This window comes from Sarcophilus harrisii, chromosome 1, assembly GCF_902635505.1.
Source record: "Sarcophilus harrisii chromosome 1, mSarHar1.11, whole genome shotgun sequence".
Taxonomy (NCBI): domain Eukaryota; kingdom Metazoa; phylum Chordata; class Mammalia; order Dasyuromorphia; family Dasyuridae; genus Sarcophilus; species Sarcophilus harrisii.
Window position 1 is genome coordinate 252,985,595 of NC_045426.1, and position 26,115 is coordinate 253,011,709.

General features: G+C 37.2%; 1 protein-coding gene across 1 annotated transcript; it reads right to left on the reverse strand.

Moving 5' to 3' along the window:
• Positions 1–26,115, reverse strand: LOC111719340. Its single transcript, XM_031942905.1, has 3 exons — positions 26,103–26,115; positions 25,146–25,475; positions 1–713 (listed from the first exon to the last, which is right to left on the reverse strand). Exons 1-3 carry the CDS (start codon positions 26,113–26,115, stop codon positions 235–237), a joined length of 822 nt encoding a protein of 273 aa, XP_031798765.1. The 3' UTR covers positions 1–234.

Here is a 26,115-nt window from a genome sequence, read left to right on the forward strand (position 1 = left end):
ATGACAAAAAAGGAAAATAATGTGTCTGCATTCTGTACAATGCCTCTCTTTGGTGCAGATTACACATTTGGGATGATTCTTGTTTCAGTCTTCTCACAAATGCAGCACCTATTGCGCTCGGGGCAAGCTCTAGGTCTTTTAGCTTTTTGAGGTTATCACCTAAGTATAGTATTCGGACTGTCCTTCCCTGGCTCTGGATATCTTGGACAGAATCACCTTTTCTGCTCATACGTGTCACAGATAAAAATTTTTAATATAATGGTTTGTAAATGGGAAAACACAAAACAAGTCAGGATTGGTTGGTTGTCTTTTTCTCTTCCACCTCTCTTGTCCCTCCTCGCCTGGATTTTCCTGAGCATTCCCGGGTCTGGTGCAGAGGCTCAAAGGCGGGAAATCTGAGGCAGGAACTTCCAGGACTTGCATTAAGCAGCTGGCTTCAGGCGTCCGTAGTGCTAAAAGGCTGAGAGGAGGTCGAAGTATCAGGGTCCGCATTTTCCGAGGTCCCAGCCTTTGGAGGATAAGCAGGGTCTCAGTAACCCGCGGCAGGAGATGGTTGCCCACACTGGAGTCCCAACGTGATCCGCTAGTTCCTCCACCCAGTACCGAGCGAAACAGTTTCCAAGGCGATGGCGCCAAGGTTCCTTCCTCCACCCACAGACGAACTTCAGTTTTAAATAATTGAGGCGGCCTCCTGCCAGGCCAGATAGGACTCCCTGATAGGGCAAAAGGAGAACAAGAAGCGGGATCTAGCAGCAATGCCATTGCTTCTGACGCTAGAACAAGGAAGGGAGAAGCGGTTGCCACAGACTAATCCCCTTTTAGAAAGGGTTTGAGCGAATCTACAAGGCCCAGCCCTTGCTGCCCCCAATTGGCTAATCCTGGCTGGGACGGGGCGGGGCCAAATATCTCCATTGGACAGATTAGAGCATGAGTTGAAAGCTCTTTTCCTATATTGCAATGCTGTTGTGTTTCTATTTTTGTTTTTAAAAATTAATCTCTCTTCCACTACTTCCCATTGAGCAAATTGTAAAAGCAAAACAAAACAAAAAAATCCTCCTACGAATCCACATAGTCGGTCAAAACAAACTCCCACCTAGATTATATATATCAGATAATATTCGTTTTAAATTCATCCCTTTGTCAGAAAGTGAATGGTTGTCTATGCTTGTACTATGCTTGTCTATGCTTGGACTAAAGGTTTCTAAACTACCTTTCTGGGACAAAAGTACTGGACTATTTCCTCTTCCCATTTCATTCTATTCTAACCTGGGTGAAAGAAGTTGTGCAAAGTCACCAGCCTCACGTTCTCGTCTGGAACCATCTGGGTCCAGTGGCCAGATACAGATCAGGTGGAATGGAGATGGATCCTTGGATGGATGGCGGGAGACCTTGACTTTTTAAAGCTAAGATCTTTTAACAGGTTTCAGTCAAACAGGTCTCAGTAATTGTTAATTACATTTACTCTGAGGCAATTAAACTTGCATGTCATGGCTCTTTGTAATGGTCTCTCTGAGCATTGGTCTCTCTGATGTGATGGTCTGTGAAGTAGGAGCTGCCCCACAGAGGACTGGGCAACACTCCCTCCCTCCTTCGCTCCTTCCCTCCTTCCTTTAGCTCCTTTCTTCCTTCCCTCCTTTCCTTCCTCCCTTTCCCCCTTCTCTTCTTCTTTCTTTCCCTACAATTTAAATTAGGAGACATGTAAACAAATATTCACAAAATAAAGCTATACAACATAAATAGAAAATAAGGAAGGTACAGGGGTTGGGAAGGCTTCTTCTACAAAGAGGAATTTTAGCTGGGAGTTAAAGGAAGTCAAGGAGATCAGTAGTCAAAGTGGAGAAGGGAGAGTGTTCCAAGCATGAGGGACAGACAGAGAAAATAGCCTGAACCGAGAAAGATTGAATGTTTTGTGTGTGGAAAAGTCAAAAAGTCAGCATCACTGAACTGAAGAACATGTATAATCGAGTAAAGTGTAATAAGATTAGATAGGTAGGAAGGGACTAGATTATTATGAAGGGCTTTGAACACCTAAGTATTTTCTTTTTTATTCTAAAGAAAATAGGAAACTATTGGAGTTTACTCACCTAAGTATTTTCTTTTTTATTCTAAAGAAAATAGGGAACTATTGGAGTTTACTGAGAAGTGGGGTGAGGGGTATCCTTCAATTTAGGGAAATCTCTTTGTTGGCTATATGGAAGAGGATTAATTGGAGTGGGGAAACTTGAGGCAGGCAGACATACCAGCAGACTATTGCAACAATCCAGGTGTGAGGTGGTAAAATAGGTCCTGTGATGATGTCCTATTTATCTGGCTGAACTCCATCCTGTTCCCATTGACAACTTTCTCACACATACACACAAAAGGAGGTCAAATTCTAGGACTATCTTGTCAGCATGACTAGAGAATACTTAACTCACCAAATCAGGTAAGGGACCCTCCTTCCCTGAGCAGCTATACTAAACACATTCTTGTCCTATAAATAAATAATCTTTGTGACTAAAGCACCTTCATTATCCTATATTACCAGACTCTTATTTCTTCCTGTCCCATCATGCAGTTGCTGATCTAGACAAAAGGCATATGCAAGTTTGTTCTCAACTAGCACTCTCCTTAACTCTTCCCTAATTCTCTAGGCCTCACCCTTACTTCCCTTTTCCCTCTTTCCTCTTAACCTTTTCCTAAACCTTTACATCTCTATTCTTTAACCATCTTCATTCGAAGCTCACTCATTAATCGTTTTTACCTATGAGCCTATGAGATTTCTTATGACAATAAATGGTCCTTGTGACTATGATAATGCCTTTATGTGAATTTTTCATATTCAGAACCCACTCTCCCAGAACCAGGAATTTTGTCATGTGCTCTAGCAGATTGTGGAAGTGTCAGAGGAGAGGAGGTCACTTGAGAGACGTTGCAAAGGTAAAACTGACAAACCTTGGCAACAGTTTGGATATGGGGGGGTGGGGAGGGTAAGAAATAGTGAGTAGTTGGGCTTATACCCCAAAGAGACACTAAAGAAGGAAAAGGGACCTGTATGTGCCAAAATGTTTGTAGCAGCCCTATTTGTAGTGGCTAGAAACTGGAAAATGAATGGATGCCCATCAATTGGAGAATGGTTGGGTAAATTGTGGTATATGAATGTTATGGAATATTATTGTTCTGTAAGAAATGACCAGCAGGATGAATACAGAGAGGCTTGGAGAGACTTACATGAACTGATGCTGAGTGAAATGAGCAGGACCACGAGATCATTATACACTTCAACAACGATACTGTATGAGGATGTATTCTGATGGAAGTGGATATTTTTAACAAAAAGAAGATCTAATTCAGTTTCAATTGATCAACGAGGGACTTGTAGAAGCAACTACACCCAAAGAAAGAGCACTGGGAATTAAACGTAAACTGTTTGCATTTTGGTTCTTCTTCCCAGGTTATTTTTACCTTCTGAATCCAATTCTTCCTGTGCAACAAGAGAACTGTTCAGTTCTGCAAACATATATTGTATCTAGGATATACTGTGACATATTTAACATGTATAGGATTGCTTGCCATCTGGGGGAGGAGGTGGAAGAAGGGAGGGGAAAAGTTGGAACGGAAGTGAGTGCAAGGGATAATGTTGTAAAAAATTACCCAGGCATAGGTTCTGTCAATAAAAAGTTATAATTATTAAAAAAAAAAAAAAAGAAATAGTGAGTAGTTGAAAATGGCACCTAGATTGTGAGCCTGAGGGATGGGGCCTCTATGCCCAGCTCTTAAAGTGTGGCTTATGCCCTCATATGAGATATGGGGGTCATGACATTATGATTTATTATCAGCAAATGTTTGATTTGCATACCTATTTTATATACCTATAGACCCCAGGTTGCATAAAAATTTCTCAGATAAAAGGGGTCACCAGTATTAAGTTTAAGAAGCCCTCCTCTACAGTAATGAGGAAGGTGAAAGGGGGGAGTGATTAGGGGGAATAGATAATGAGTTCTCTTTTGGAAACACTAAGTTTAAGATGTCTACTGGGCATCTAATTCAAGATGTCTTGAGGCAGTTGGAGAAGTGACTTTGGAGACAGCAAAGAGTTTGGAGCAGGCCAGGTAGTTTTGAGAGTCTTCCAATAATTAAATCTGTGGGATGGGATGAGTAGGCATCATTATCACTAGTATCCATCCGTTCCCAAATCATACCCCAAATTAAGAAGCCTCAGGATAGAATCCTGAGGGACAAATATGGTTAGAGGGCATTATCTGGAGAATCTAGCAGCAGAGAAAGAGAAACAAGAGACAAGAAAGAGAGCAGTAAGGTAAGAAAAGCACCAGGAGAGAGTGGTTTCTTGAAAACTTAAACAGAAGAGAAAATGATAAAGTGTCAAAGCCTGCAGAGAGGTCAAGAAAATTGAGGAAAACAGGCCAATGGATTTGGCAATTAAGAGTTCATTCGTAACTATGAGGAGTCAGAATTCATGAGCCCTAACAGATCATTTCCCATTAACAACCAGCTAATGGAAAGAGTAGCAAAAGCATTTGCTAATCCTAAAAAAAAGAAAAGCTATAAAACATCATACTTCTCCTCCCCCAAGGGAGATGTACTTTCCCACAAATACACATAAGTGTCCATATAAAGAAAGGGTTCAACTTTAAAGTACTAATAGCAGTAAGAACACTACACAGGGCAAAGACAACATTTCTATGTATTGAAGGACTTGAAAGTCAGAAGCCCTTTTTCCTCTTAGTTTTCATTAAGCTCCTCTTGGACGCAGTGTTTGCAGTGAATAAGTCCCTTAAGTGGTTTCCCAGAATCTACTCCCAACTATCCCCGAAATTTTCTATGCTGCAAGAACTCAAAGCTCTTCAAGTGTGTATGTAGATTTATCTGAATGTCTCCTACTGTGTGAATAGCTCCCCTTTAAAACTATATGACTGATAGTGGAATGAGAAGAGAAGGGGAAGCAGGGAGAGAAAGGAGTAATTCCCTCTTCCTGTCTTGCAGGAGTATCCTTCAGAGGCACTTCTCAATTTATAATGTCTTCCAAGTTCCCTAGGGTGTCTCTATTTAAAGCCCCCATGGGAATAATTAATTTATTTGCTCATCCAATGAAGTTGTTCCCTTTATTTCCATTAGGGAACATTTCTATATACAAAGAAGAAAAGAAAATTTGGATTGTATATGAAATGAATTTTTAAAAAATCATATAAGCTTTGTTTTAAAAATATGCAATAAATTTAACCCATTTCAACATGTTTTCCTTAACTGCCTTCTATTCTCTTTTATACACTTTTTAGATGCTCTAAAAATTTTTTTTAGCATCTTTTTCATTTTTTGGCATTACTTGCACTCATTTGCCACCAAATAACCTCCTAATTTAAAAAGCCCAAACTTCTTTCTTATAAAAAATAATTATAGCAAAACAAAAATACAAAAATTGACCATGTTCCAAAAAGTCTGTACAAGCAGAAGCCTAGAACAAAAGCCCATTCTAAAGCATAGCTCACAAATGGAGATTAAGGGCAGACTAAGGAAGACTCCAGTCTGTATATAGAGAACAGAGAGAAGAGCCCAAACAAGGGTTTTCATCTGTACTGTGTAGCTGGGCTGTCTGTTCAGGAAAATGCTGATGTGGACCCTGATCCTGAGTTTAAGGGGCTTGCAGGATTTAGACTGAGAAGGAAATGATCAGAACCTACCCATATCTGGATTACACTACCCCTGTTTAGATTATCATGAGTAGACCTCCCAAACAATGCATTGGTTAGAGCTGTTCCTCAGGTAACTAAAGAAATAGCACTGGGAAAACTGGGACACATACATTATTGGTGCAGTTGTGAACTGATCCAACCATTGTGGAGAGCAATTTGGAACTATGCCCACAAGGCTATCAAACTGCATATCCTTTGATCTAGCAGTGTCTCTGCTGGGCCAAAAAGGCCATAAAAAAGGGAAAAGGATCTAAATGTTTATAGCAGCCCTTTTTGTAGAAATGGAGTAGAAATCCATCAATGGGGAATGGCTGAATAAGTTATATATGTATGTTCTGAAATATTATTGTTCTAAAAGAAATGATCAGCAGGATGATTTAAGAGAGTTCTGGGAGACTAAGTGAAATGACCAGAACCAAGAGAACACTGTACAACAAGAAGATTATGTGATAACCTATTCTAATATACAAGGCTCTTTTCAACAATGAGGTGATTCAGGCCAATCCCAATAGATTTATGATAGAGAGTGCCATCTGCATCCAGAAAGAGAACCATGGGGACTGAATGTGGATCACGACATAGTATTTTCACCTTTTTTATTGCCGTTTCCTTGCTTTTTGTTTCTTTCTCATTTTCCCCCTTTTGATATGCTCTTTCTTGTGCAGTATGATAAATATGGAAATACGCTCAGAAGAATTGCACATGTTTAACAAATATTGAGTTACTTGCTGTTTGGGAGGGTTGGGAGGGAGAAAGAAAATCTGGAACACAAGGTTTTGTAAGGGTGAATGTTGAAAATTATCTTTACATGTATTTTGAAAATAAAAAGCTATTGTTAAAAAAAAAAAAAAAAGGAAAGTCAGATTGAACCAGAGATCCATGAAACTGTAAATACTAGAACAAAGTCAGAAGAAATAAAAATAGAAGGAAATATCAAAAGTGACCTACAAAAAAATTTAAGCAGAGATAAGGCAAACATCAAAGATAAAAAAAAAATTTTAAGAAATCATGCATAAAAACTGCCTATCTCTATCAGAACCAAGGTAACAGAGAAAACAAAAAGCCTTTATAGATCAACTTCTCAAAGTAATCTCAAAATGAAAACTTCCAGGAATGTCACTGTCAAAATCCAGGGCTTCCAAGTCAAAAATGAATATTTTGAAATTGTATTCATATAGTTCCTGAGTGTGTTTTTGTAAGTAAACTACCAAATTTGTTATAAATGATGTAATTATTTTGAATGGAATTTTTCTCTGCTGGGTTTTGCTATTAAACAGAAAAATTGACATGTGTGACTTTATTTTACACTGTGCTGTTTTGCAAATAATATTGTTTCAATTAATTGTAATTGACTTTTAGAACCAATTCAAATAATAGTGCTGACTAAAGTCTTCTTTGCTTTGCCCCTGCTCTTAATTGAAAGGGTTCTATCATTTTTCTCATATATATTGCTGCCTCTTGGTTTTAAATAGCCTTTACTCATATTAAGGAATAGTCTATTTATTTTGGTTTTTAAATGTGTGGTAGTTTTTTTTTGTTTGCTTACAAAAAATAGGTATATTTTGTCAGAAATTTTTTTTTTACATTCAGTGATATAATTATGAGAACTATAGCTTTTGTTATTAATACCTATACTATCTATAGATTTCCAAATATTGAATCAATCCTTTATTCCTAATTATACATCTCACCTGGTTAAGTTAAATAATCTTTTTAATATGCTGCTGTAGCCTCTTTGCTTATAGTTTTGCAACACTATTCAATAGTGCTTTAGTCAACAAAAGACAATTTACTTAACTATAGCTAGAGAAGGAAGGACAGGTACTGAAAACCCCTTGAATTGATTCAGGTGAGTGAAGCTCTCGTTTTGATTTATATCTGACAACTTTTCTAGATTCTATGGATGTTTTGTGTTCAGTGAATTAGGAAAGACTATCAATAGTCTGAGTTCTTAATTCTCTGGACCATCCTAAATCTTAAGGAATGTTTCAACTAGCCTAACTAGAATGGGAGGTCAAGTAGATTAAGAGGAGGAGTCAATTACTACTACTACCACCACACAAGATTTTTTTTTCTTCTAAGATTTTTATTCTCCTTTCTCCAAATTTCTCTACAATTTTCTTTCAAGAATATCAAAACAGAACACAACTGCTCTCAAGTCTCATTTGTCTTATTCAACTCCCTCTATAATCCTTGGAAGACATTAAGATTCTGAAGGAATATTGTTTCTTCTCCCTCTTGCAAGCATCTTCATAAAACTCTTTCCAATTGCTCAACTATATTTATCTTCCTGAGTTTCTCTTAATTTCTGTGTTTGCATTTGAGAGTTTTTTTACTCAGCTGTGGTCTTTTTCATCAGGAATGGGTGAAACTTCTCTATTTCATTATTCCATTTAATTTTTCTTCCTGTAGAATTATACTCATTCTTTCAGGGTTAGTTTGTTTGCTGTTGTTTTTTTTTTTCCCCCAGGCAATTGGGGTTAAGTGAATTGCCTAGGGTCACACAGCTAGGACATGTTAAGTGTCTGAGGGTCCTTCTAACTTCAGGGCTGGTGCTCTATCTACTGCACCACCTCGCTTGCCCCACAGTAAGTTCGGTAAGTTATTCTTGATTGTAAAGCTTCCATCTTTGCCTTTTAAAACTGTATCATAAGATTTTTCTCTTCTTTATAGTAACTGGTTTCAGATCTCATAATATTCTAAATGCTTACAAATTTTTTTTTAATCTAGAAACTATGGATTTTGGTAATGACATTCCTGAGTATTTTCATTTATTTCATAATGTAATCAGTAGTTTCTTTTGTGCACTTTTAGACTGAATAAAGACATTTTCTGTAGTATCTATTTGGATTTCTTAACTATTATTTAATCTGGTGCTCTTTTCAGATCTTTGGTGTACAAGTTGAACTTTTGCAGTCATTTTCTTTTTTTTTCTTTTCTTCTTTTCTTTCTCCCCCTCCTCCTCCCCTCTTTTTCCTCCTCCTCCTCCTCCTTCTCCTAAAGTCTCCCGGCTTTAGGAATACTACAGTACAGTCCTCAGATAAACAATCTGTTGGTCAGTGATAACAAAGTTTCTGAGACAAGAGTGAATAGACCACCCCTCAAACCTACCTGTAAACCATTTAAAATTAGCAAATAAATAACATGAATCTCCTGGTCTCTCTAACTTTTCCCTATAAATTTATCTTAGATTTATTTCTGAGAAGAGGTTACCCACAAAATGAAGAGATACAATAGATACTAAGAATGGTAAATATGAGATAGATTTGGGAGAGTATATAACAACTGAAAAGATGATTCCCTAGTGGAACTCACAATTAACCAGGAAAAAGGGAATCTGCCATGAGGTGGGAGTATCCCATTGACTGGCAGGTTAAATCCATAGAAGAGTTTAAGAAACTAAATTTCTAAGAAGAAGAAAGACTATGAGACAGAAAGAAGGCTTTGTATGATGGCCTAACCCAAAAGGGATTTAGCAAAGATAGTGTAAACTATGGCAGATTTATAGGGGAAATTTAACCTTGGGGGTTTGACAAAACTCGGATTTCTGACTGGACACACCAAGGCCAGCTACCCAAGACCTCCTCCGAGGGTAGGACTACAAGGTTGAACTGATTCTCATCAGTGCCCTTTCCTGCTTACCCTGGGGAGTAACCTTAGTACTTCAGGCTCTCTCTCTCTCTCTATCAACCCTACTTAGTTACTCAGGACTTCATCAATCTCATTTAACAAAAGCATAAAATGGATCCCTTAATTGTCAAATCTAATAGCCTTTTCTTTTCAATTTTAATTTTTTAAAAACTTCTTTGAAGCATTTTACATTCTTCCTTTAGATACTTTGTTCTCCCTGGATTTTTTTTTTTTTTTTATGACATGGCTCTCTTTTGGTTTTCCTCCAACTTGACTGATCACTCCTTAATTATTTTTGCTGTTTCATCCCCATGTCACTCCCATTAACTGTGGATTGTACCCTGAAGCTTCATCTTGATCTCTATATTTTTATATTTGATGACTATATGAGCTTCCATGAGTTCAATTATTATATTTATATAAAGATTACTTAGTCTATCGAATCTCTCTTCTGAGTTCTAGTTCTGCACCATTAACTACTTAAAAGATATTAGATATTATTAGATAATTCATAGTATTTCCTTAAGGACTAGATATATTTCCTATATGTACTTCAAACTCAACATATCCGAAATAGAACTCAATATCCCCTAAAATTTACCCCTATTTGTAACAACTCTATTACCCTTGAGGTTATAAACCTAGTGTCACCTTTGATTGCTTACTCTCATTTAATCTTCATAGCTAGTCAGTTAACAATTCTTATATTTTAATCTCTATAGTATCTTTTGGATGTGTCCCATTTTCTCCACTCACACCGTCACGGCTTTAGTTTAAGCCCTCATTACCTATTGCCTGGATGATCACAATAGTCTACTTGGTCTCGTTGCCTCAGATCTCATAATTTGTAATCTAACCTTCAAAGTAATTTTCTAAAGTAAGAGTTTGACTATGTCAACTCCATTCCTATCCCCTCTTAGTAACTTCTAGATGCTCTAGGATGAACTATAAATTCCACTCTTTGTCATTTAAAGTGCTTCACAATTTAGCCCTTCCTACTTTCCCAGTCTATTTACAAATTACAGAAATCTCTGTCACAGTTTCTATGGTCCAGTCACACTGGTCTATTTGCCATTTCTTACACAGTAGCTTCATCTTCTGTGTCTCCATGCTATTGCAGTGGCTGTCCTCCTTGTAACTGGAATGCTCATTCTCTCTCTCTCTCCACTTTTGCTTCCCAGAATCCTAGGCTTCCTTCAAAACTCAGTTCAAATTCCTCCCTGTGACTGGCCTTTTCTGGTTAATGCTTTCCTCTCTAAGGTTATTTTTTATTTAATGTTTATATGTTGTGTCTCTCATTAGAATAGAAACTCTCTGAGGATGGGAGCTGTTTCATTCTTTTTCTTTATCTCCATTACTTAACACTGTGACTGACTCATAAAAGGTCTTTAGTAAATGCCTGATTGATTTTCACCAGGAAGAGAAGCATCATGCTGAAGTATTTCCACAATGGAAAATAATCCAGTTTAATTTTTTTTATATCTATTCAGAGACTATTAACGATTTGTGTTCAATTCACTTTTGACCTATTAAGTGACATTTCTGGCATTTTTAAAACTTATTAGTAATCAATGGTGTCTGTTTTGATATTGTGTATAGGCTAACTGTGAGAGTTCAAAACAAACGGTATGATACTCTATGCATGTTGTTTGAACTGGTCATAGTAGATAAATGAACTTCAAATAAACAAAACAAATTTGTCTGTGTTGTTTTTGGTTGTTTTGTATTTAGATCCTATGATTTTATGGAGAAGAAATCCATGTGATATTAAGTAATGGAGAAGTTATCACAGAAAAAGTTAAGTCATCGTTAAATGTAAGATAGGCATACAGAGAAACAGTGGTTGTTGTAAAAACAAAACTTTTACAAGCTTTATTTAAGATTACCAAAATATCTTGCCTTGCTGATGCTAAAATAAAAACTAGGGACTTAATCTACTTCTTTTGCTTTCCTCTCTTCACTCTGTTGAAGACTGACTCATACTCAACTGAAAAATTTGAGGCCATTCAATAAGAGTTCTCCCCTCCTCTCACAATCCTCTTTCATTCTTCCACTATCTCCTTCATTGTGTTATCTGAAGATAAGCTGATGCTTCTCCTTGCCAAAACCAACTCTTCCCCCTGTATTTTTTTTTTGGGGGGGAGGAGGGGCAAGGCAATTGGGGTTAAGTGACTTACCCAAAGTCACAGAGCTACTAGTGTTAATTGTCTGAGGCCTCTTCTTGTATTCTTGATTGTATTTCTTCCCATCTTATCCAGGTGATTACCATCAACATCATTATCTACTGGTCCCTTCTCTTCTACCTACACAGACATACAAGTCTTTATTATCCTTAAAAACCTTACTAGTTCCTACTATGCCCAACGGCTATGATCTTACATATCCCCTCCCCTCAGCTAAATTCCTTGGGGATAAAACAGCCACACTCTTGCTTCCACTTTGCCTTCTCTTATTTTAGAAGAATCTAACCTTCTGCAATATAGCTTTTGATTTCATCATTCAACTTAAACTACTACCTCCAAATTTACCAATAGTCTCTTAATTGCCAAATTTAAGACTCTTTTTGAACATCCTTCTTGGTTACTCAGCATCTAATGCTGTTGACCATTGGATATTTCTGGATATTTTCTCTGGTTTTTTTTTTTTTTTTCAACAATAAAGAATGTTTATTTCTGGCACCTATCATAGTGCTTGGAGAACAGTAAGTATTTGTAAAAAATGCTTATTGAGTGGAGTGACTGATTCAAATAATCCCCTCTCCTTTCATTTGACTTTTAAAATAAAGCTTTTTTTAATTCTTCCAATTTTCTAGTCTTTTCCCATCTTTAGTTACTGTATATTTTGTTACCTTACAATTATTTCTTTTTATTCTCTCTCTCTCTTTTTTTTAATTTAATAGCCTTTTATTTACAGGTTATATGTATGGGTAACTTTACAGCATTAAAACCTCTTGTTCCAATTTTTCACCTCTTACCCCTCAACCCCTCCCCTAGATGGCAGGATGACCAGTAGATGTTAAATATATTAAAATATAAATTAGATACACAATAAGTATACATGACCAAACCGATATTTTGGTGTACAAAAAGAATCAGACTCTGAAATATTGTACAATTAGCTTGTGAAGGAAATAAAAAATGCAGGTGGGCATAAATATAGGGATTGGGAATTCAATGTAATGGTTTTTACTCATCACACAGAGTTCTTTCTCTAGGCGTTTTCTCTGGTTTCCATGACTGCTCTTTATGGTCTAATTCTTTGCCGAATCTTTTCATCCATGTCACACCCTCCAACTGTGGGATGTCTCCCAAGGCTTGGTTGGTCTTGGGCTCTTTTCTCTCCATAATCTCTCTCCTGAGTTAGTCACATATGTTTGTAGACATTTCAAACTGGATATTCTGTTGGCATCTCAAACTTGGCATGTCTAAAATCCCTCAATCTTTCCAATTTTCCTATTACTGTCTAGGACACCATCCTCCTGTCAGTCACCCAGATCTGTAGGATTACCTCAATTTTCATTCACACCTCACATACCCAATCTGTTATCAAATCTTATCATTTCTATCTTTACAACATCTCTTACATGTGTCCCTTTCTCTCTACTCACACAATCACCATTCTAATATGGCTCCTATTACCTTTCACCTAAATTATTTTTATAATAGTCTTCTCCCCATTTCAATCTATCCTTTGCCCAACTGCCAAAATGATTTTCTTAATACACAGATCTGATCATGTCACCCCACTACTAAAACTCCAGTGGCATCCTATTACTTTAAGTTCATATATTAAGTCCTTTGAAGCTCTTTATAACTTGACCCCTTCCTAACTTTCCAGTCTTATAATTTCTTCTACACACGCTACAATCCAGCTTCACTTAACTGCTTTCTGATCTTTACATCCCATTTACTGACCCTCTGCCTTTTACGTGTACCTGGATTCTCCGGATTCCCCATACCTGGATTGTCCCTCATATTCCATCTTAGCTTCTTTTGCTTCCTTCAAGACTCAGCTCAAATTCCACCTTCTGTAGATGGCCTTTTTTGGTCCTATGCCTTTCCCCCATGTGATCACCTTTTTTCTATTCTGTATACACACACACACCTTTTTTGTACATGTAAGTTATATATTGTCCTTTAGACATCAGAATATGAACTCCTTGAAAGCAGGGAGAGTGTTTTTGCCTTTTTATCCAAAGCATGTGGCATAGTACTTGGCACAATGTAAGTGCTTAGTAAATTTCTGTTAATTGACTGAAAATTCACAATGTCTTCCTTGGAGTTAAGTGCTTAATAAATATTTGTTAAATTGAATAAGAAATAGACACTTTATTTGAAAAAAAAAAAAGTCTTTTTTGAGGACAAATTTGAACCAATGAGAAACTGGGGTTCAAATGTTTGGAGATCTAGTCAGTTGTTCAATCAATAACTACACAAGTTCCTACTATGAGGCAGCTAGTGGCTCACTGGATAAAGCACTAGGAGAGTTGGGAAGATCTAAATTCAAATCCAGCCTCAGATACTTTCTAGCTGGGCAGTCACTTAACCTCTGATTACTTGACAAATTGTATCTCCTAAATAAGAAAATGGCAAATCACTAGTATTTTTGCCAGGAAAATCCCAATGGGGGTGGGCTGGAGGAACAGCTAGGTGGCTAGAGCACCAGCCCTGAAGTCAGGAGGATTTAAGTTCAAATAAAACCTCAGACACTTAACACTTACCAGCTGTGTGACCCTGGGGAAGTCACTTAACCCCGAGTGCCTTACCAAAAACAAAACTAAACAGAACAAAATTAAAAAGAAAACCCCAAATGGCACCAAAAATTGGTCATGACTGAAATGACTGAACAACAACAACAGCAACAAAGCGCCTGCTATGTGCCAGGAACTGTGCTAAGTGCTGGGAATACAGAGAAAGGCAAAAAGAGTTCTTGCCTTCAAGTAGCTCACAATCTAATGGAGAGACAACAAACCAATAAATATATACAAACAAACCATGTATACAAAATATGTAGAAAATAATTAATAGAGGAAGGCATTGAAATTAAAGAACTAAGAAAGGCTTCTTGTAGAAGGTCGAATTTTAGTTGGGACTTAAAAGGATGGCCAGAAGTTAAAGATAAGGTGAGATCACTGAGGCATGGGAAACAGCCAGAGAAAAATCCAGAGGATGGAGTATTTTGTTTGTGGAAAAATAAGGAAGACAATATCATCATAACAAAGAGTTTGTGGCTGGGAATATAGTATAAGAAGATAGGAAAGATGGTGGTGGAGGAAAAGGGGAACTAGTTAATGAAGAGTTTTGAATGCCAGAGGATTTTGTAGTTGATCTTGGAGGTGACGGGAAGCCACTAGGGGAGTGACATGACTGAACTTGGATTTTAGGAAAATTATTTTGGCTGCTAAATGGAAGGTGTAAAGGAATAGGGAAGCGATTTGTGACAGGTAGATCAACAACAAGGTTCTTAAAATAGTCCAGGTGTGAGGTGATGAGGGTCTGCACCAGGATAGGGTGCAGGCAAGAAAAGGAGGCAATATTAGAAAGATTATGCAAAGGTGAAATCGGTTGAGACAACATAAATTTTGCTGGGACTAGGATTTCAAAATGTCAGAACTAGGAAAGACTTTGGAGATTATCTAGTCCAAAACTTTTATTTTACAAGTAAGGTAAATGAGGGTCAGAGAAGTGACTAGAAACAATCTAAATTTCCCATATTTGGGGTTAACTCTTTTATTCCCTTATCCTAAAATTCAAGGCTTTTCTGTGGAAGTCATTGACAGGGTTCGGTAGAACTGAATGGCTTGTGGTTATAAATATAAGAATTCTGGAAGTGTCTGGGTTTGAATCTGATTTCTCCAATAAATAGCTTTATCAAAAAAAAGATTTTCTTTCACTTTTGATTGGGGAGGTAAGGGTTAAGCCCAGCAAGTGCCAATCTTAAATCCTAGAGAGGCTGAGGAAGGCAACTTCCTGTTCCACTCACTAGAGGGTTTTCAGATTAACTAGGGTTTCATTTATTCAAATCCCCCTTTTCAATATGACTCTACATGTTTGGGGAATTTCAGGTTGTCTCCTTTCCTGTTCAGGGTTGCTGTAAAGCCACATCATGTCTGAAAACTACTGGAACCTGCTTCCAAAGGGTAAGCACCATTTTTTTCTGGTTCTGTCTCAGAACCCAGGCAGCCTGCTGCTAAACCCCAAGATATCTCCCATTATGCCTGCATACTATAGAGGAAAGTCTGGATTTCTACTTTGGGTCTGTCTTAATTCATCAAAGCTATTTCCTTCAAATTCCATGTTAGGGCTTGAAATGAGATGTAGCATCTGGACAGAACATCTGGAAGGTATCTCCTTTCCCTGACATGCCCATATGTTATTAACCCTTAAGAAGAAAGAGGAAGGGATACAGATTGAGGATGAACAGAAATGGGGGAGCAGGACCAAATCTACCAGAGAAACTAGTTTTCCTTCTTCACATTCCAATGTGTACCCTCAGGCCTGTTTGCCCTAGTCAGAATTTTGATTTTTAGTTGTGTCTAATGAGGCTTCTTGCAGGTTGGTGCTCCTCCAATGCTTCTTCCTCCCAATCTTTAGTATCTTAATATACAATTTTGAGCCTATTGCCTTATCTTGGTTCATCTTTTTTACTTTGATGGGGCTATTCCCCAACAGTTTTAGATTCCCACCTTTTTCTTAGGGGTTCTGAATATCCTTTTGCAAGCCCTAAACCAGATTCTTAATATTTTATGTGTGTGTCACAGACTCCTTTAATAATCTCATAAAGTCTATGGGTATGGGCCCCTTCTCAGAATATTGATTTTAATATATAACATAAAATACATAGGATTATAAAAGAAACCAACTGTGATAAAATACAACCATCAAAATATTAAATTAAAATTAAAAGTCCCTCCCATGTTCCAGACAAACTTCAAGTTATGACAACTGAGGTTAGGGCTAGGATGAGAAACCTGAGCTTCCAAGAAATGGAGAAGTCTGAATGTTAAAAGGGATGTACCAAACAATTATCCTGTGCAAGCAGATCCTTCTCCCCCACCTTTGAAAAATAAGAAATATTTCTTCTACCAGAGGCCATTAGGTATTTAGATGAAAAAAAAAAAAAAAAAAGTCACAAGCCACACACAAATGAAAAGCAACTATGAAGAGGTTTGGTCATGTTAATATTTAATGCCAAAGTTTGCCCTAATTACCATTGTACCATTAACTACTGAGCTATTTTAATAACAGTAATGAAACTAAATGCATTGAAAATGCTATTAAAACAATTAAAGTGTTTATTTAGATTTAGATAGAAGTATATATTATGTATATATCTATACACACACATAAATTTATTTGTAGACAATTGGGATTAAGTAACTTGCCCAGGGACACACAATTAATAACTGTCTGAGATAGGATTTGAATTCGGGTCCTCCTAACTCCATCCACTGGACCACAGAAAGTTCTCCATATATCTTTACTCTTGGTGCCTTGGCCTTCCTCATCTATCACCCTGAAATTCATTGATTTTCTACTCCCCACTTCCTGACTCTGTTGCTCATTCTCTCACCAGCTCTTAAGTATCAATTTTACCAAAGATTTTGTCAATGTCCCTTTTTTCGCCATCCTCTGTCTTACTAACTCCTATGCCTTCAATTTAGACTTGTGTGCAGATGAATTCCAAATCTCTTGTCTTTATGCCCAACTTCTCCTCAGTTTCCTTGACACTCAAAACTCTTTACCATCTGGCTCTAACCTACCTTTCTTAGTCTTATGTTACTCTACTTCCTGTAGGTTACAATCTTGTACAAGATTTTCTGCCACCTGTTCTTTTTCTGTTTTCTCCTGTCTCATGCTGTCCTAGAATGGATTCCCTTCCATTTCAATTCATTCAAAGCTTTCTCTTCCTTCAATCCTCAAATAAAGTGCCAGTTTAATTAAACAAAGGTTAAGGGCCTGCTATATCCAGGGAGCAATACATAATGTCTGAACAACCGTATTGATTCTTAATATGTTGCTAGGAGGAAGACTGAAGCACAGAATTGGCAAAGTAGTGGAACTGAGTGGCCAGCTCTCTTTTCCTCCAAAGAAAAGTATAGAATGCTACCAAGTTAAGCACCTAAATGCCCAGTAGGAGGGATAGTACAATTCTGCCACGTAGTTATAAATACCATTTGGCTAAGAGACTAAATTCCATAGTTAAAGAGATTAAAATCTGTTCTTTACATCTCCCTGTCACCTAGGAAGAAAGATTCAAGTTAAAAGAATCCCTGGATCTTGCCCTGGAGGGAGAAGACTTGCTTATTATCAGTACTTATGCGGGCTTCAGATGTAACTTTCACTTAATAAATTTAGTGCTTAGTATTTTGCATTTAGATGCCTGAAAAGTACTTTGGGTGATTGAATTACATCAAATAAAATCCTTCTCTTTTCCTTCCCTTGGGCTAGATTGCTCTAATCTACACTAGCTTCTCCTTCCTGAGGATCACAGACAAAGTAGCTATCTTTGTCTTTCTTGTGCAGATATAAATGATCCCAATTTGGACTAAAAGGGTCTTTATCAGACTATGGTGGTAGTATCTACAGTGGTTACAATGTGGGCGTCAGTTGCAAGTTTTAATGTGGCCTTTTGGAAAGGTGGCATTTGAGAGATAAGGGGGGAAGGCAGAATTTGGGGAGGAAATGGAGTTTCTCAAAGTGGGAGGAAATGGGCTATTTCTACCAGCTCCTGTGAAGAATTTCAGCTACTAAAGTGGCAGAAGTGATTAGGTTCAACCTAGACTCTTAAAGGTAATGCCAATGAAGCTCAAGTCCTGAGAGATGCTACCATTATGAGAAGACTAATTGTGGGCCCAATGATAGAAATGTATCTGGAAACAATTTTTTTTTTTTTTTTTTTTTTGCTAAAGCAATTGGGGCTAAATGACTTGTCCAGGGTCATACATCTAGGAGATGTTAAGTGTCTGAAGTCACATTTGAACTCAGGTCCTCCTGACTTCAGGGCTGATGGTCTATGCACTGCACCACCTAGCTGCCCAATATCTGGAAACTCTTAAAGACCATATAGGAGTTACAATCGTTATCTGTATACAGGGATTAAAGGAGCATAGATTTAAAACAGGAAGGGACCTTAAAAGTTAGCTAGACAAAAAAGTGTGAAATCCTGGCTCTGCCACTATCTATGTGACTTGGGGAAGTCATTTAACCTCTCTTAATTTGCTCACCTGGAAAATGTATCTCTCTGGTTCCTTCCATTTCTTGATTAATGATACTATAAAACTGAGGCCCAGAGAGATTGAGGGTCTAAAACCATAATGATAAGTAGTAGTTCTGGAATGGACAGACTGAATCTCTGACTCCAAATTCAACTTTCCACCCACTGTACCATCTTTCTAGAATAATAAATCCTTAAAGTATGTCCCCTCTTTTCTGAATTTTTCAGCTTATTGAAATCAAGGTCTAGCCCATAAATAATTTTGTATCCCTAGCAGGGTCTTATGCAGAGAAGTTACTTAAAAGTTTTTTGAAGGAATGGATCCCAGGAATATTGCTAGTCACCTTTATCCTACAGGGTACAGTAGGAATTTCATTTAAATTGTATAGAGATTTTGGACAAAAAATTTCAAGTGAACTATACTCTATTACTATGAACAAATTATAAACTCCATGGGGGGAAGAGAATATGTCTTATTTAATCACTATTTTCTCAAGCTTCTAGCATATTGTTGTGTAGCAGCAGGTGAATGAATAAAGTAATAAATGTGTCTTGAACTTGATTAACAAATTGAATCTGGGGCTATAACCTTTTCAGAATAATAATGACGACAGTAATCTCTTATATTTGTACAGTGTTTTTAACAAAGCACTTTCATGTAATTTGGTTTCACTAGAATATATGATCAACTAAATTTAGAAGGCAGAAGTTCTCTCAAGAAATTCTCTGATGTAAAGGGGTGAAGTAGAAAGATACTATACAGAGAAAGAACTGAAGAATATCCAGTGGGAAAAGTCTAAAGATAAAATGCTTCAAATGTCATTCTCTGAAGACCTACTTAGATCTTTTATGGATGAAAATTATCAAAGTAAACTTACAAGATATAAAGGTAACATAGTCCAGAGTCCCAGAAAAGAAGAGAATCAAATGAATGAGTAGAGTATAGAAACAAAGTTGGCCCCCACCAGAGGGGGAGAGAAGAGAGAAGTCCTCTCATCAGAGGAGACACTGGAGAGAAAACATTTCTTTTTCCTTCTAGGTACATAAAAGTGCTATAGACCTAACGATTCTCTGAATATGGGAAGGGCTTCAGCCAGATTTCTCACCTTAAGTGGATCAAACACAATGGAGTGTTAATGGAGTTATTGGTTCCAAGAGCACAAAAACATACAGTAACAAATCTCCAGCCTGCTTCAGCACTAGGAACACACCACCTCTCTGAGAAATTTCTTAAATATGATAGGTATGGGAAAAGTTTTGGGAGGCACAAAAATCTTGTTCAGCACCAAAGAAGCCACAGGATAGAGAAACCCTGTCAATGTGTGAGTTCCATTTTTATTGAGCATCAGAGAATACACACAGAAGCCCTACAAATATTCCATATGTGGGAAAGGCTTTAATCAAAGTTTTAAACTTGTTACTCACTAGAGAACTCACACAGAAGAAAAATTCTTTGTGTCTTGTGTAAAGAATTTTAGCTGTAGTTCTAATCTCATTACACACCAATGTATTCACACTGTCTAAATGTAATGACTGTGGGGATTTTTTTCAATGTAGTTCTTACTCCATCTGTCACCATACGAATCAATGGAGAGAAAAATATAACAAATACCTTGACTGGAAGATGCTTCAGTCAGGATGCCTGCCTCATTCAGCATTAGAAAATACACACAGGGGGAAAGTCTTCAAAATGTACTAATTGTGCCAAGGCATGTGGTCATAGATACATCAAAGATGTGATTTCTCCAGGGCAGAAAACCTAGAATTTCTTTGTAATTGGGAAGAAGTTCTGTGCAAGAGATTAGAGTTCTTCATTCTACTCAAATACTTTGTTTGGAATCTTATAGTACATTTTTTACCAAGGGACCTGAAATTCATTATGGACAATACCTTTACAGTGATTAGTACACTGGTAAGGGCATTAACTATCCACATTCAGTCTTCAGTAATCTGCATATGGTTTATCCACAAAAAATGTTTATTTTGAAGTTTATCTGCTTATTACCATCTTCTTGCTTTCCTTTCAGGGTTACTGGTATGTGGTCTATGAAATAGTACTCCACATCAAACAGAATTAATAAGGTAAATCTGCTGCAGAAACATTAGATAATATATTCAGAAGTCAGAGACCTTTAAATTATCCTCATTACTATTTTCTTCATATTCCATGATAATTAGAAGATATGGTAAGTAAGATCAGGTAGGCTTTTATGGCACGGATTATCTATACTTGTGAGGTGTAGCTAGATGGAAACAGAAGTGGACAAGAGGTACAGTGAAGCAAGATGGATATTAAGCTATGAGACCATTTCAGTTCTAAATGTGAACTGACAGTAGCTAAATCAACTGGAGCTACAGATAGATCTGGAGTCATACAGCTGGTTTGTATAAAGGAGAAAATGTATAAAATTGTTTTAAGTGTTCAGGAAATCCATTTTAATAAGAGAGATCTCAGGAAAAGATAGCAATAAATTTTCTGCCAGGGAAGGCATTTAGTCTAGGTACCAACAGTCTCTATTCCATAAACTTTTTTTCTAAACACATAGTGAAAAAGGAAAATGAATTAGGGAAATGCTGGAGGGAATTGTCAAAATGTAATAAGACAGGAATGACCTCCAGGTCACTTTCAGATACTGATATATATTTTTTTGCCCTGTCTATACAAACAATGGTAATTATTATATTAGCAAATATGAGAGTGACCAAATTGCAATTTAGAACAATTCAGATTTGTTGATGGAGGAAAGTGACTATAGCTATTTTCTCCCAGTTCAGTGAATATAGTCTTGTTTGTATCTCCTTCGGCATTTAGCATAGTCCTTTGAATATGGTAGATTCTTAATAAATATTTCTTGATATTGGAGAAAAGCTTTCTGTATAGTAAAGCCATTTCTATGTCCTAGTGGATGAACCATAGGAATGCTAATTTTTCATTTGTTGTTTAATTAGTTCCATATTTAAGGATAATCCTAAACAAATTTTTGAAAATGTTGATGTTTAATTAGTCCCATTTTAGTTTAATTAGTTCCATTTTTTGGATAATCCTAACAATACATTTTTAAAAAATTTTCATTCTTATAAATGTTAGGTAATGCAGTGGATAGAAAGATGGACTTATAGTCCATTAGGACTACAAGTTAGGATGCTGCCTTAGACATTTAATATGATCTTACATAAGTCACTTAACCATCTTCAGTCTATTTTCTTATTTGTAAAATGAAGATAATAATGGCACCTACTTTACAGGGTTATTGTGAGAATCTTATGAAATAGATGTAAAGTACATTGCAAACTTTGGAGTGCTATATAAATGTTGTAGCTCTTCTCATTACTATTATGATTCTGTGTTATTAGTGCTTTAGGTAAGCATATGAGAGCAGCAGTTGAAATATTTATTATTTTTGTTTTTCATAAAGTAGCCATTTAAAACATTAAATGTTTCATAGCCTCACAGAACTCTGAAATTATGTAGTCTAAAAACCTCATTCTGTAGACAGAGACCAAAAAAGTTAAATTACTTTCTTATAGTTATGGAAATAAGTAACTAGTTAATGGCATACTGGAACAAGAACTAGAGTTTCTCCATTCCCTAGGGCCTTCCCCAAACATCTTGTCTAGAATTTTAATGTTAGCTGTTCATACAAAAGAACAATGTAAGCAGAAATGATTTGAAATAAATCAACACTGCTAAGTCAAATGAGCAGAACCAGGAGATCATTATACACTGCAATAACAAAATTATATGATGATCAATTCTGATGAATGTGGCTCTCTTCAACAATGAGATGATTCAAAAACAGTTCTAACTGTTCAGGAATGAAGAGAGCCTTCTACACCCAGAGAGAAGAGTGTGGGAACTGAGTGTAGTTCACAACATAGCATTTTTGTTTTTGTTGCTGTTTGCTTGCATTTTACTTCACTTTTTTTTTCTTGTGCAGCATGAATAAATATATATACATATATTGGATTTAACATATTTCTACCATATTTAATATATATTGGACTATTTGCCATCTTAGGGAAGGGTGTGGGGAAAGGGTTTTACAAAGACTAATGTTGAAAAACTGTCCACTGTTTTTAAAAATAAAAAGCTTTAATTTAAAAAAAAAAAAAAAAAAGAACCAACATTTATTGTTTAAATTTTATTTTTATGAAGAGCCACCTTCTCTTCCTGACCCAGCAATACCCTCCCCACCTCAATCCCACTCCTTGCAGAAAACAAGAAAACAAATCCCTGCTACATTTATAGTCGAGAAAAACAAATTCCCAAGTTGGCTATATCATTCTTTCTCACATACACACACATCTCAGTCTGTAGAGATGATCACTATTCTATCAGTAAGTGGGTAGCATATTTCATCATGAAACATCTAGAATTGTGGTTTGTCATTGTATAAGTCAAATTTTAAAAAAATCTGCTAATCCCCCCAAATTAAATTACAAAAGTTGAATTAATTTAAAAAGACTTCTGGAATAAATTAACATGATTCGGGCAACTATATCCACCTTGAAGATAGTAACTTTAGTCTGTTCAAAGTAAACTATGCTTTATCAGAAAACACTACACACAAAAATTCATAACTAGTTTAAACTAATTAGCCTGAGCTAATTGTAAATCTTAGTGACACATGCATCTTAAGGAGCCAAATCAGATGGCTGCTGAATTTAAACAATCTTTAGTATCCAGGAGACTCCCTTTTCAGGATTTCTTAATCATCAAATCCACTCTCTAAACCCACTACTTGCCAACAAGGGGTTTGCTAATTGGAACCCCTAATATATGATAATATGCTAAACAAATCTCTCTTATGAGAGCAAATCTTATGAGAGCCTCAGACATTAAAAGGAAAAAAAAAACCTAAATTCAAAGCATCCACCAATATGTTGCCCTAAGAAATACTAGATCTAGGCCTGGGAATTGATCACAAAAGGAAAGAATCATAGATTCTGGTCCTGAAGGGATCTCAGAGGCCCTCTAGTCCTTAGATGAGAAAACTAAGGCCCAGGAATAAATGTGTGGATATATCTATTTAGCCAGTCTCCTCAAGTAAAAGCATTTCTTTTTTATGTGCCAAATTCAGTGGGGAAAGGGAATGGAAAACTTTTGTTCTGTTCAATCTTCTGTGAATATATTTAACAAAATTTCATTATGGTAAAATAATTTTAGATCAATTTTAGTTTATCTGTAGGCATATATGCCCAATATGTTCGTCAAATGACTGTTAATCCAGTTTCATTTCATCTCATTCCTTCTGTTCTAAAAAAAGGGCTGCTTTTGACCTATACAAAGTAAATGAGGAGCTCTGGCTATTTACAAAAATTTTCAGAAGGGATATTTCACAGGTTTCCTCCATTCATTCTTATTTCTTTCATGTTTAAGAATTTTTCTCTCAAAGAAAATGATAAATGTTGGAGGGGATGTGGGAAAACTAGGACACTAAAGCATTGTTGAAAGAGTTGTGAAATGATCCAATCATTCTGGAGAGCAATTTGGAACTATACTCAAAGGGCTATAAAATTGCATACCCAATACCACCAAAAATAATACTGAGTCTGTATTCCAGAGAGATCATAAAAAGGCGAAAAGGACCTATTTGTACAAAAATATTTGTAGCAGCCCTTTTTGTGGTGACAAAACAATTGAAAGGATGCCCATCAATTGGGGAATGGGTGAACAAGTTGTGGTATATGAATGCAATAGAATACTACTGTTCAATAAATGATGAGCAGGCATGTCTCAGAAAAAACTTGGACAGATTTACACGAACTGATGCTGAATGAAGTGAATCAGGAGAGCATTTTACACAGGTATATTGTATGATGATCAACCATGACAGATTTAGCTCTTTTAGGAATTTGAAGTAGACAATAGCACAATAGCATGATTTGAAAGAACTTCAGAGATCATCTACTCTTTTACTCCTGAGAGCTGAAGCCCTTTGCACAAGTTCACTGGAGTCAAAGAGATGGCGGTTTGTGTTCTGGTTCTGTTACTGGCTGTGTGACCTCAGGAGGGAAAGATCCAAAGCTTGTTCATTTGTAAAATCTAGGATTACATTATCAGAGGAGGCACTTTCGAGTGTGGCCCCAACAGGATTAAAGTGTAATAGGAAAATATTTAACAAAAATAGACAAAATACAAAGTTTCTAAAGTCTGTACATGGCCCTATTTCTATTTGAGTTTGATAGCACTAGGGATGCTTTCAGCTCTAAAAGTGTGAGCCTTTCAGTCTGAGCGCCTCTTTCCACTCTAACACAAGGCTCTCTCTTGGCTTCCCCCAAAGCGTATTCGGGATTGGTGTCTGGACAGCAGGCCTGGCGGGAGTCCGGGAGCCCCGCTCCTCGGGCTATTCTCCCAAACTTGAGGTCATGAACAGGAGCAGAGGGCACGTCTTCTCTCAGCAATGAAATCACCGGTCAACACAGAAAGGCCGGCTCTACAAGTCGGTAGGACCTCAAGGGTCCGCCAAAAAAAAAAAAAAAAAAAAAAAAAAAGGCTTGGGGAAAAGGAAGTCCGTAGGCAATCGTCAGGTCCCAAAGGGAAAAATGGATCACCGAGTGATTGTGGGGCGGGGTGGGGCAGGGGCGCAGGCCGGGCACCAAACTCACCACGTATTCGTGATCCGACCCAGGTGTTAGCGCTGCCCAGGGGAAGGACACATCCTCTATTTTTCTCGCACACCCCTTTCCCAACGCTATTTTTGGGGAGCCACGGTCGAGGATACGGCAGAAACGAAGGAGGGGGCGGATGAGGGGCGCAGGAGAACCGCCACAGGCTTGGAGAGGAGCGTCGTTCCTCGCCCACGGCGTGCCTCTTCCAGCCAATCAGAGTCTGGAGGCGGAGACCAGATCCCAGGGGCCAATCAGAACCTGCTGTATGAATGAGGGCGGCCCGAGCGCGTGGTTCATCCTGGATAGGTCCAAAGATAGCGTCCTCCGCTTGGTTTTAAAGTCCAGAGTTTCTTCCTTGGTTGCCCGCATTTTTTTCTCAGGGAGAACATCTCAGGGAAGAGATACGTTTAAGATCAAACCTCCAGGAATCAAAGAAATGATCATCAGAACTGGAAGGAGTTGTGAAGTGTGCAGAACTAGGATGTCAACATATAGGATAACGATGCAAAAGAAAGGAACGATACAATCAACTTTATTCTGCAAAAGGCCCTAAAGGAGAGATATAAGCATGCACCTCCCCTCTTCGCAGAGGTGGGGGATAGTGGATATGGAATACTGCATGAAATGCTGGACTAGATGGCTGTGTTGGTTAATTTTGCTGACTTTTCCAACTTCCCTCCCCTTTCTGGAATTTCTGTGAGAGCTCTCTGGAAGTGGAAGGAGGCTAATCTAGGAAATTATGTAAAAAAATTTTTTTTAAATCATTAAAACTTAAAAGCACAAAAAAATACACTGTTGTTTCTTCAGCTGGCTAATTCCACTCAGAACAAAATGTCAGCATTGAAAGGCAATAAAGCCAGAATATAGAATTAAAGTTGGAAGGTAAACTAGAATTAATGTAGCTTTCATTTTACAGATGAGACAAATGAAACACTAAGTAGAGAGGTGGCTTGCCCAAGGGTGACAT

Bases quoted from the DNA above. Each gene is read 5' to 3' on its own strand.
- LOC111719340 (XM_031942905.1), bottom strand. The intron at 714-25,145 runs GTGAGTTTGGTG...TTGCCCTATCAG, and splicing joins GGTCGGATCACGAATACGTG to GGAGTCCTATCTGGCCTGGC.